The sequence below is a fragment of the Acomys russatus genome, chromosome 4 (assembly GCF_903995435.1).
Source record: "Acomys russatus chromosome 4, mAcoRus1.1, whole genome shotgun sequence".
Lineage (NCBI taxonomy): Eukaryota > Metazoa > Chordata > Mammalia > Rodentia > Muridae > Acomys > Acomys russatus.
The window spans coordinates 14,235,406-14,246,770 of NC_067140.1; the positions used below are offsets into that span (position 1 = coordinate 14,235,406).

At 49.9% G+C, this 11,365-nt stretch overlaps 1 protein-coding gene across 1 annotated transcript; it reads right to left on the reverse strand.

Moving 5' to 3' along the window:
* Window positions 1–1,389: 1,389 nt before the first annotated feature.
* Tnnc2 (troponin C2, fast skeletal type) lies at window positions 1,390–4,072 on the reverse strand. The gene is made up of 6 exons (XM_051144959.1): window positions 3,935–4,072; window positions 2,464–2,515; window positions 2,226–2,369; window positions 2,014–2,128; window positions 1,765–1,901; window positions 1,390–1,565 (listed from the first exon to the last, which is right to left on the reverse strand). Exons 1-6 carry the CDS (start codon window positions 3,935–3,937, stop codon window positions 1,534–1,536), a joined length of 483 nt encoding a protein of 160 aa, XP_051000916.1. The 5' UTR covers window positions 3,938–4,072; the 3' UTR covers window positions 1,390–1,533.
* Between the last annotated feature and the right edge of the window lie 7,293 nt (window positions 4,073–11,365).

Sequence of the window (11,365 nt, forward strand, 5' to 3'; positions counted from 1 at the left end):
GGCGTGGTGGCACACACCCTTAATTCCAGCCCTCGGGAGGCAGAGGCAGGCGGATGGTTGTGAGCTTAAGGCCAGCCTGGTCTACAAAGTGAGTCTAGGAGAGCCAAGGCTACTCAAAGAAACCCTGTCTCAAAAAAGAAAGAAAGAAAGAAAGCCAGGCTGTGGTGCTGCCTGTCTTTAATCCCAGCACCTCGGGAGACAGAGACAGGCGGATCTCTGTGAGTTCAAGGCCAGCCTAGTCTACAAAGTGAGTCCAGGATAGCCAGGGCTATTACACAGAGAAACCCTGTCTCGAAAACCCAAAATAATAATAATAATAATAGCCAAAGATACATGTGCTATATAATGTGTGTGTGTGTGTGTGTGTGTGTGTGTGTGTGTGTGTGTGTGTGTGTCCCTTAGTGGCAAAGCATTTGCCTAGAATTCATTCCCCTTGGCTCCATCTCCAGAACCAAGTAAGGGCCAGCATTTACCAAATGACACTTGCTATGTGTCACGAGCTATTCTCAGCACCTTACACACAAGAATTCTTGAATTCCTGTCCCCCAGTAAATATTCGTGATCTTCGTTTTACACTTGAGGAAACTGAGGCACAGAGAGGTTGAATTTGCCACAGGCAGTGAGGATTCAAACCCAAGTAACCTGACTGTCAGGCTAAGGTACCAGACTCAGCACCAGCTCGGTAGCTACTGAGTTGTAGGAAGGGTTAATGGCGTTGTCTGAACCAGTAGGGGTTGGGATCCAGGGAGGAGATGGGATCTTAGCTGGGATGTGTGGTTTGACGAATCTGCTGGGTTCATAAAAAGGGAAAGGCATTCTTAGGGTGAGAAGAACGTCACCCTACCTCCTTGGGATAGGATTTCATTTCAGCTAGGCCATGCCCTTGGCCCTCTGGAGGAGGCTGAAGGCAGGGAGATGGGGGTCCGGGGCAAGAAGGATGCTCCTTTCCAGCTCTGCGCCTGCATGCAGCCCGCAGAGGGTAAATATAGCACACCCAAAATCCAAGAGGTTCCAGAAATGGTGAGGGGGAGTGGGGGGAAGAAGCGTCGCCCTTCCTGAGTTCCGCTGCCGCACACCCTCACCCTATCGGTCCTAGGTGCCTTCGCTCCACCGGCCGCCGGCTCACCCTGAGGCCCCGCCCTCTTCCAGCACCAGGTGCAAGTGCGGGCCCACTTGCCATGCTGCTCACAGCCAGCCCCAGCTGCCTGGAGTCGGTTGCGAACCTGCAAAACCGGTTAAACTCAGCCCAGCACTCCGCGGCCCAACGCTCAGGCTCGGGTGACTCTGCTCCTTTTCATTCCCGACAGCTTCGTGGACCGCTCTGGGCGCCAAACCAGCCAGACATCCCTAAGATCCCTTGCCTTCAATCAGTCCCCTGGTCAGCCAGGCCAGCTTTACATTGTCAGCTTTATTCCTTCCAGCCACAAAGCACGACGGAGCAGACCTTCTCAGGTGGGGCGGGGAAGGCAAGAGTAGAGTTAGTTGCCCACGCCCAGGGGACCTGCAATCTGGATGGAAGAGAAGGCCGGCTCCTTACTGAACGCCTTCCATCATCTTCAGGAACTCTACGGAGAAAAGGGACCAGGTCAAGGGTACCACTCCCGGGGCAGAGAGCTGGCCAGGGCTCCCCGCTCGCAAAAGGGTGCCTTAGTAATTACTGGATAAAAGCTGCCGGAGCATCCTAAGGGCCCTCAGAAGAGTGGGCAGGAACTTAGGCTATGCCCAGCCCCACCCACAAAGCCAAGAGCACCCGCTGGCCCTCACCGTCGAAGTCAATGCGGCCGTCATTATTCTTATCGCCGTCCTTCATCAGGGATTCGATCTCCTCATCTGTCACATGCTCCCCAGACGCCCGGAAAATCTCAGCCAGCTCCTCAGCATCAATGTAGCCGTCTGCGTTCCTTTGGGAGGGAGGGACAGAGCAGGACACAGGGTCACAACCCCACCCTGACCAGCCTGCTCCTTCGCCTCAGAACAGCATCCCATGCCGGTGATCCCAGAAGCCCCAAGCACCTGTCAAAGATGCGGAAACACTCTGCCAGCTCCTCTTCGCTCTTCCCCTTCGCATCCTCTTTCATCTGGCGCACCATCATGACCAAGAACTCCTCAAAGTCGATGGTACCGCTGCCTGCAAGGAGGAGGGGGCCGCGCTTAGTCCAGTGTACCCTGAGCTTGCCGCCCCATCCTCTACCCCGGCCTACCCTGCCCGGAAGGACCCAACTCACCATCCTCATCCACCTCCTCAATGATGGCGTCCAGTTCCTCTTTGGTGGGTGTCTGCCCTAGCATCCTCATGACAGTGCCCAGCTCTTTAACGCTGATGTCCCCGCCACCATCAGCGTCAAACATGTCGAAGGCGGCCTTGAACTCTACCAGAGAGAGAAGGAAGGAGGGATGGGTGAGGCCAATGGATCGCCAGCCTCACTCACACCTATTCTCCCCCAAGGGTCCACTCTCACTCACCAGCGATCATCTCCTCGCTGAGGTAGGACCTGGCCTCAGCCTGTTGGTCCGTCTGTAGAAAACAACGGGAGAGAATCAGAGAGCAGAAGGGCCGGTTCTCGCCCCAGCCTCATTCTCCTCCACCACCCCTTGTATTAGGAAGTGCCCCCAGGGCCTTGGAACTACTCCAAACCTGCAGCACCTCCTGGGTACCTGCCAGTGCCCATCCCACAGGCTCTGCGACTTCTCAGAGAGCCAGTCAGGAAGCCCCACATCCCAGCAGTGACCTTTGGCAAGTCACGCCTTTGCGGAGATAGTATGAAATCAGGGGTGAGAGAGGCTTTGAATGTGTTAGCACCATTCAAGGATGATTTTTCTAGTTTCCCCTACCTCCCAATGCTGCCTGCTACTTGACCAGTTGGTCAATAAATATTTGTCCTGAACTAAATCATGAAATGCGAAGTCACGGGATTTCTGCCAAATGGCCAGATGCTGAGACTACAAGAGGGGACTGGCAGCTTCGCCTCCGAGTGTTGGCAGAGGTGTAAACCTCTCACACTATGTCAAATGAGATGGGCCCTTGCCTTGGTGTGAAAATAAGAAAATTCTGTCCTGTTTCAATGTTCTTGTTTTGGTTTTAGATAGTCTTGCTGTGTATCTCAGACTGGCCTGGAACTCATGATAGAAATCAGGCTGGCCCCAAGTTCTCCATTCTCTAAGTTCTGGATTTACACGTGCGGAATGCCACATGTGACACTGAAAGTAAGGTCTCTGAGACATTTCCCAGGTGGCGCCCAAGCTAGGCCATCTGGGCCAGGGCTTCAGACTTGAGCTGGTGGTGAGGAAGGGGTGACCAGCTCCAAGGCATCCTTCAGCCAGCTGGCCCAGATCCTCCATCCCTCCTCCATCCCTTGGCCTGACCCAGGAGGAGAGGCTATTTTTAGTTGGGCATGGGCTATGGCAGCTGGTGTCTGGAGTCCAATTACTCCTTCAAGTGAAGTGGGGAGAGGAGACACAGAAGAAAACAGCAGCCCCAGAACAGCCTTCGTGTCTGTGGATGGTCAGGGCCTCTACCTCTGGCCTGTCACCCACCCCGACTGACCATAATCCTCGGGGTTCTTAGAGGGGCACTTTCCCTCTCTGCCTGCCACAGACTTGCCTGGGCCTATGAAGCCTACAGTGTGTTGGCCTTGCAGGATGACTCTTTCCTGTCATGGGGGGAGGGCATCTTTCCTATGAAGCAGACCGGCTGAGGCCCTTTCCACCCAGCTCTAGCTGCACAATAGCACTGTCTAAAGCCTCAGAAGGTAGCCAAGAAGTCACAAGCCTTAAGGATCAATTCCTGGGATATTCCGACCGACCAGCCCTCCCCCACCCAAGAGAAGTCACAGTCTTCCCGGGATGTCTCCACAGGACCTGGGTTCCAGCAATCCTTATCTCCCACCTTCAGATGTCCTGCGAACAAAAGAGCGAGGACCCTTCTTGTCCTTACCATGGTTGCTGGTGACTGGCACTCCTCTGCTGTGGGTCTCCTCCGCACTTCACCACCCAAAGATGCCCCAGATCTCTCTAGCCCCCAGGATTTGTAGGGGCATCCTCTCTTCCCTCCTCCCTCCTCCCCAAAACTGGATCCCCTGACCAATCAGATCCAGGGGTCAGTAAGCCCCACCCTTCCAAGAGTCCTAGCCCATTACCTAATTTAGCCAAGGGCCTCTGCAGGGAAATTTAAGCCTCTGAGCAGGTGGCAGGCTCTGACGTCCTTCTAGATTCCTGGGAGGAGGGCCCGCCCTGCTCCACTGTCTTAGGGAGCTCCTTTCCCCACCCTCCACCCCCCCCCCCCCAGTATACTTGCTTCAAAATGGGGAGGATTTTCAGAATGAAATCAGTAAAATGGGAAAAGCCCAGGCTTGAAGTCCAAGATTCAAGACCCGCTTCTTCCTCTGAGCCATGTGACTGTGGGCAGGTGGTGAGGCCCCTCAAAGCACACCTTCCTCCAAGATAGAAATGGCAAATGCGAACCCTGATGAATAAGTCACCTAGCTGGTATTAGGGGCCTAGGGATGATGCTTGGCCCAAGTGGGAGAAGTGATACCTAGGCCACCACTTACTGAACTCCCACAACCTGTCCGCGCACTATGCTGAGCCTCTTGACCGTATGATCTCATCTAGGGTTCTTCCTGTTGAAGTGGTAACTATTATTATCGCCATCTGACTAAAGCATAAGTCATACAGGTTGATAAAGAAATACTCCCCGCTCCCCTTTGGGGGCCAGATCTCCTGTATCCCAGACAGGCCTTGAACTCCTTATGTAGCTGAACTTAGCTCTGAGGTTCTAATCCTCCTGCCTCCCCTCTCCAGAGTGCTGGACTTTACAGGTATATGCCACCAAGCCCTGTTCAAGTCCTTTGATTTATTTTGCAAAAAAAAGTCTCCTCTGGAGCCGGGCATGGTGGCACACACCTTTAATCCCAGCACTTGGGAAACAGAGGCAGGCAGATCTCTTTGAGTTTGAGGCCAACCTGGTCTACAAAGTGAGTCCAGGATGGCCAAGGCTACGCAGAGAAACCCTGTTTCGAAAAACAAAACAAAAAAAGAGTCTCCTCAGTCAACTGGACTGTCCTTGAACTCCTGCCCTCAAGCAACTCTCTTGCCTTAGTCTCCCAAATCAATGAGACTATAGGCCCACTAGATTTATGCAGTACTGGGTGGGAATTCGAGCTGGGGCTTTGTGTGTGCTATAAGGCACTCTCTACCAACTGAGTTACATGTCTGGCCTTGGTAATTCTTTTAAAAATTAATTTATAAAAAAATGTGTATGGGTGTTTTGTCTGCATGTATGTCTGTGTGAGCACGTATGCATGTGTGTGGGGGGGGGTAGAAGACTGTAAGCTTTGTCACAGGTGAAAACCATCTTGGCGGGCTTTACCCTTAGATTAACCTTGAGATAGACTGGGTGGAGCCATCCTGGGCCTGGAATTCAGGAAGTGGACCTGGGGACTCCACCTGGACTATTGTTTTTCTAATCAACCCTCAATGGGAGAAGGAGACTGCCCTTCACACAGGTTCAGATCCGGCTTGAGTGCACGTGGATCAGCAAACAGGCTGGACCAGCACGCAGGCCAGAGACACCTAGGGAAACGTCCCGTGGAACGGATACTGGAAGATTCACTCTTTTTTCCCTTTAACCTTTTTTCCCTCTTGTGTAAGCTAGTTGGGTTGTATAATAAAGTTTAATTGTTAAGAAACAGCCTACATTTGTGCTCACCTAGAGGTCAGAAGACGACATTGGATCCTTACAGTAGGGAGTCGCCTCTGGAAGAGCAGAAAGTGCTCTTAACCGCTGAGCCCCAGCCTTCACAGTTCTTATCATTTAACCTTTACTGTGGAAACGTTAGGACAACCATGACTCTGGGGACCCGTCTAGAAAAAGTGTAAGAGCAATGAGAGCAGGGCTTGCATTGGGAGGAGAAATGAACATTGGAGGGAAAAAAGTGTTCTTCCATTAAGGTATGTCTATCCAGGGAAAGGCATTTGGAACCCTCTTTTTGGTGAAAAAGATAGGTTCTGCTGGGTGTGGTGGCCCACGCCTTTAATCCCAGCACTCGGGAGGCAGAGGCAGGTGGATCGCTGTGGGTTCAAAGCCAGCCTGGTCTACAAAATGAGTCCAGGACAGCCAAGGCTACACAGAGAAACCCTGTCTGGAAAAACAACAAAACAAAACAAAGGTTCTCTAAGTAATAAAAAGACAGCTGTTTTCTTTTTCATGGACATAGTATATCAAGAACTTCAACTGCCTCTGTAAAATCAAGAGTGTGGGTGTTCTACTTACTGTGTCGCAGAGGATTAGAGGCTGAGGGTTCATTTTTTCCTGTATCTTTCTTTTATTACTATTATCTTTTTTTTTTTTGGAGACAAGATCTGACGTAGCTCAGGCTAGCCTCAAATTCACTATGTAGCTGAGGATGACCTTCAACTTCCTTGTCCTCCAGCCTCTATCTCCCAATGCTGGGATTTTGCACGTCCGTCATCATGCAAAGTTAAGAGTTGAGAGCAGAGATTGGTACATGCTAGGCAAGCACGGGCTCTACCCACTGAACTCCATGCCCAGCCCTGGGGGCTTCGTCTCTAGGAGCAAAAAGCTCATTTAGCAATGTAGTTGTTTCGGTTTCGTTTCTATTGTGAAATCCTTGGGGTTTGGATGTAAGCTTGCAACATGCAATATTCATAAATGCATATATATTTATGAAAACAGGAAAAGGGGCAGCTGCGCCTTTCCAAGAGTTCCGCTGATCCTCTGTAGTGTGAGTGTAAATGTATTACGGAGGGATGTGGGGGGGTGTTAGAAGTAGTCCTAAGGGAACGCACGCTGAGAATCCACAGGGTCCACGCTAAGCAGTGAGGTAGGCAAGGCTCATGGACAGTTACTAAATCAATAGAAAGAATGTGGAGACAAGGAAGGCTGAGGCCAGGGAGTGGCGGACCAGACTCCAAGGAAGGCAGATGGACAGGGGCAACTGGGCTGCACTCTTCCCCTATTTTTAGACATTCCCAAGAAAGCTCAGGAGGAGCCAGGCTAAATAAGGCCTCCCCAGGCCAAGCAGAGGACCATGGCATGACACTCAGGGGCATCCAACTTGGGCCATGCACACTGGGATCACTTGTCTCTGCAAAGAAGGGAGGTAGCCCTTAGCTACAGCCCTCACTCACTTGTTCCTATGCCCATTTGGAGAAACAGTAAGAACCAAGGCCCTAAGTAGAGCCAAAGGAGACCATAGCTGCCCCGGGTCTCAGTCCACTCTCTCTTCTCGTCTTCTCACCTTGCACTGTGCTCCCCTCTGGTCAGACTTAAAAACCATAATACCACCCTTTATGAATAGCAGGAGTTCGCACACGCTAGAAGTTTCCTGTCACCTTCCTCAACTTTCAAATCACGTCTTCCTGTATCCCTTCTCTCCCACCACCGTGCCATGTGGTTCAGGAAGAGAAACTGCTTCCAAAAGTTGTCCTCTGACCTCCACACTGTACCACATCACAGCTGAGGTAGGCAATCCTAATAATTTTTTTTTTTAAGTGTGAGGGGCTAGAGAGATGGCTCAGTGGTTAGGAGAGAGCACTGTTCTTCCAGAGGTCCTGAGTGAGTTCAATTCCCAGCAACCACATGGTGCCTCAAAACCATCTATAATGTGATATGATGCCCCCTACTGGTATGCAGGCATACACAGATAGAGCACTCATATACATAAAAATAAATGATATATATATATATATATATATATATATATATATATATATATATATATATATATATTTTTTTTTTTTTTTTTTAAAGTGTGGTAGCTTTAGTCTGGAAATGGTGGTAGGAAAATGGGCATTCAACGCCACCTTCAGCCGCATAAGGAGTTAGTCAGCCTTGGATACATCTTAGAAAAAGATGAGGGCTGGAGAGGTGGCTCAGAAGAGCACTGACTGCTCTTCCAGAGGTCCTGAGTTCAATTCCCAGCAACCACATGGTGGCTCACAACCATCTATGATGTGATCTGGTGCCCTCTTCTGTAGATGTGCATGCAGGCAGAGCACTGTATACATAATAATAAATAAATATTAAAAAAAAAAAAAGAAAGAAAGAAAAAAGGGCTGGGCGTGGTGGTGCACGCCTTTAATCCCAGCACTCGGGAGGCAGAGGCAGGCGGATCGCTGTGAGTTCGAGGCCAGCCTGGTCTACAAAGTGAGTCCAGGACAGTCAAGGCTACACAGAGAAACCCTGTCTCGAAAAATAAAAAAAATAAAAATTAAAATTAAAAAAAAAAGAAAGGTGTGCACCACCACCACCAACTGCTAGTTCAACTTTAATCAGGACAACAAAGGCTATATAGCCCTTGGGGAGTTGTGGGGGAGGGGCTTCCAGGATAGGTGTCCATATTTGGTTGAAACCAGGTGCTTTTAGGATGCTTATTTTGCATTTGACAACATGCTCCTATCATGTGAATGGGAGCACAGTACCTAATTATCCTATAGGCGCAGGGAGGGGAGACCTAGCAAGGAGCTGTGTCAAGGACCATATATCAAATGTTGTTAGGGGCATCTCTGTCTAAAGACACCCTCCGGATGGAGTCAGGCAGCAAGCCAGAGGCCCTGCTGGGGAGAGGGAGTCCTAATGCTGAGCTCAAACAGACAGGTAGGACTACAGCCTTAAACAGCAGAGTCCTTCTAACAAGGTGGCCCATGCTTTTAATCTCAGCACTTGAGAGGCAGAGGCAGGAGGATTTCTCTGAGTTTTAGGCCAGCCTGGTCTACAGAGCGAGTTTCAGGATAGTCAAAACTACAAAGATAGACAATGTCTCAAAAAATAAAATGAGTGCTCTGAATGTGTGTGTGTGTGTGTGTGTGCGCGCGCGCGCGCGCGTGCATGTGCGCGCACTGAATACCACAGTGCACATGTGGTGGTCAGAGGACAACTTGCAGAAGTTGGTTCTCTTCCTCCCTCCACCATTCGGATCCCCGGAATTGAAATTGGGTTGCCAGGCCTCCTGGAGGGCACCTTTACCCACTGAGCCATCTCACTGGCCCACTTATTTGGGAAGGGGGATGGGAAGATATTGTTTTTATGGTTTTTTGCTTTTGTTTCTTGAAACAGGGCCTCACTGCATAGTTCAGGTTGCCCTCTAACTTGCAATCCTCCTGCCTCAGCCTCCCAAGTGCCACAGTGGCAGGCATGCTGGGCCACCCTGCCTGTCCAAACAGACCAGACTTCTACCTGTGATATCATAAACATCGCTCTTTCTTTCTTCCTTCCTTCCTTACTTTTTTCTTCCTTTCTTCCTGTTCATTTAGTTGTTGTTGTTTTGAGTTAAGCCTTGAAACTTATGATCCTCCTGCCTCAGCCTGCTGGGATTACAGGCATGCATGAGCATGCCTGGCTGACCCTCAGCTATGCACCCAGACTTACGTGGCAAGTTAATAATAAGCCATGTGTGAAATGTCTTTTTTTTTTTGTCCCACATCTGCCTGTAAGCAAATACAGAGCAGTTAGAGCTTGAAATTACTGGCAAGCTTAAATCACAGCTCCCTTGCTCCCCACCAGGTGGGAGAACCACCCCACTTCTCTCAGGATTCATTACGTCACCCTGGTTGGTCCAGAGCTTGCTATGCTGACCAGGCTGGCCTTGAACTCACAGGGATCCACCTGGCTGGCTCCCAAGTGCTGAGATTAAAAGTGTGCACCACCATGCCTGGCTTTTTTCTAAGATTTATCTTTTTTTTTTTTTTTTCGAGACAGGGTTTCTCTGTGTAGCCTTGGCCATCCTGGACTCACTCTGTAGACCAGGCTGGCCTCGAACTCACAGTGATCCGCCTGCCTCTGCCTCCCGAGTGCTGGGATTAAAGGCGTGATTTATCCTATTTTTAATTGTGTGTGTATGTATATTTGGGTTTTGTGCACATGTGTGCAGGTACCGTTGGAGGCCAGAAGAGGGCATTGGATCCCCTGGAGTTATTGGCAGATATAAGCTGCCAGCTGTGGGTGCTGGAAATCGAGTTCTGGTCCTCCACAAAAACAGTATGCACTTTCGGGCTGGAGAGATGGCTCACAGGTTAAGACTGCTGACTGTTCACAGCCATCTATAATGTGATCTGTTGCCCTCTTTTGGCCTGCAGGTGTACATGCAGGCAGAGCATGGTATACACAAACTTTAAAAAAAAAAAGCTTCATTTTGATTTAAAAAAATACACACACACACACACACACACACACACGCACACACACACACACACTTTCAACCACTAAGCCATCTCTTGAGCTCCATCCTCTGTTTCTTCATACTAAAAATAAACTATTACTGCCCAGTAACTGCCTCCTTCCCCCCCCCCCCCCACTCCCCACACCCTTCAGTTTTTCAAGACAGGGTTTCTGTGTGTAGCCTTGGCTGTCCTGGATTTGCTTTGTAGACCAGGTTGGCCTCGAACTTACGAAGATCTGCCTGCCTCTGCTTCCTCAGTGCTGGCGTTAAAGGTCACTACGTAGGCCTTATAATTAATTGCCTCCTTTGTGATCGACATGGGACCGTGTATGGAATTGCTTACAACAGGACACCATGAGTCCTAAAAAAACGGAAATAAAGGTCAGAAAGGCCTTTCCATTCAAAAGTATCTCCCACCTGCCTTTTTGTGCCCTGAAAGTGGGTAAGAGACTGTGTGAGATACCTTATCTCGAGACAGGATCTCTCCATGTAACTCTGGCTGTCCTGGAGCTCACCTCGTAGACAAGGCTAGCCTTAAACTTACAGAGATCCTTCTACCTCTGCCTCCTCCTTGAACTCAGAGAGAGATCTTTCTACCTTCTTCCTCGCGAGTGCTGGTGTTACAGGCATGCGCACAGTGCAGCCATGCTTGACCTTTGAGATACCTTGTTTTATTGTCTAACTGGCTGATGAATCTGCCTTGCTAGGCCTGACATCTAGGCTTGCGACAGGGATCAACCATCGTTTTCTTGACTACTGCTATCCTGCAGTAAAAGAAAAACTGCAGTTCTCTAAGAGCTACAGCGATTAGCTGACCGACCCTGCGCACGTGGAAAAATATGTCGGCTCAAGGACGCCACACTAGAAATTTCTGGCAAACTCTGCAACCTTGGACAAGTAACAGCCTCCCTGGGTCTGTTTTTCTGACTACTCCCCATAGGTGACGCTCAAACAAAACTGGAAAGGCCTAGGACGCTCACACCAGGCACTGGACTGAGGTTCTTACAAGAGCTGAAAATGTAATATAGTATTAGTATTCTTGTTTTAGATGAGAAAACCTAGGATGGGCGAGGGCAGATTTCAAGCTTCTCTCAAGGAAGAGCCGAGCTCCCAAATACTGCAAAATTACACTGTAAAGCTATACAGCACTGTATAGAAACTAGAGGGAAAGCTTGGGGCTGTCCCAG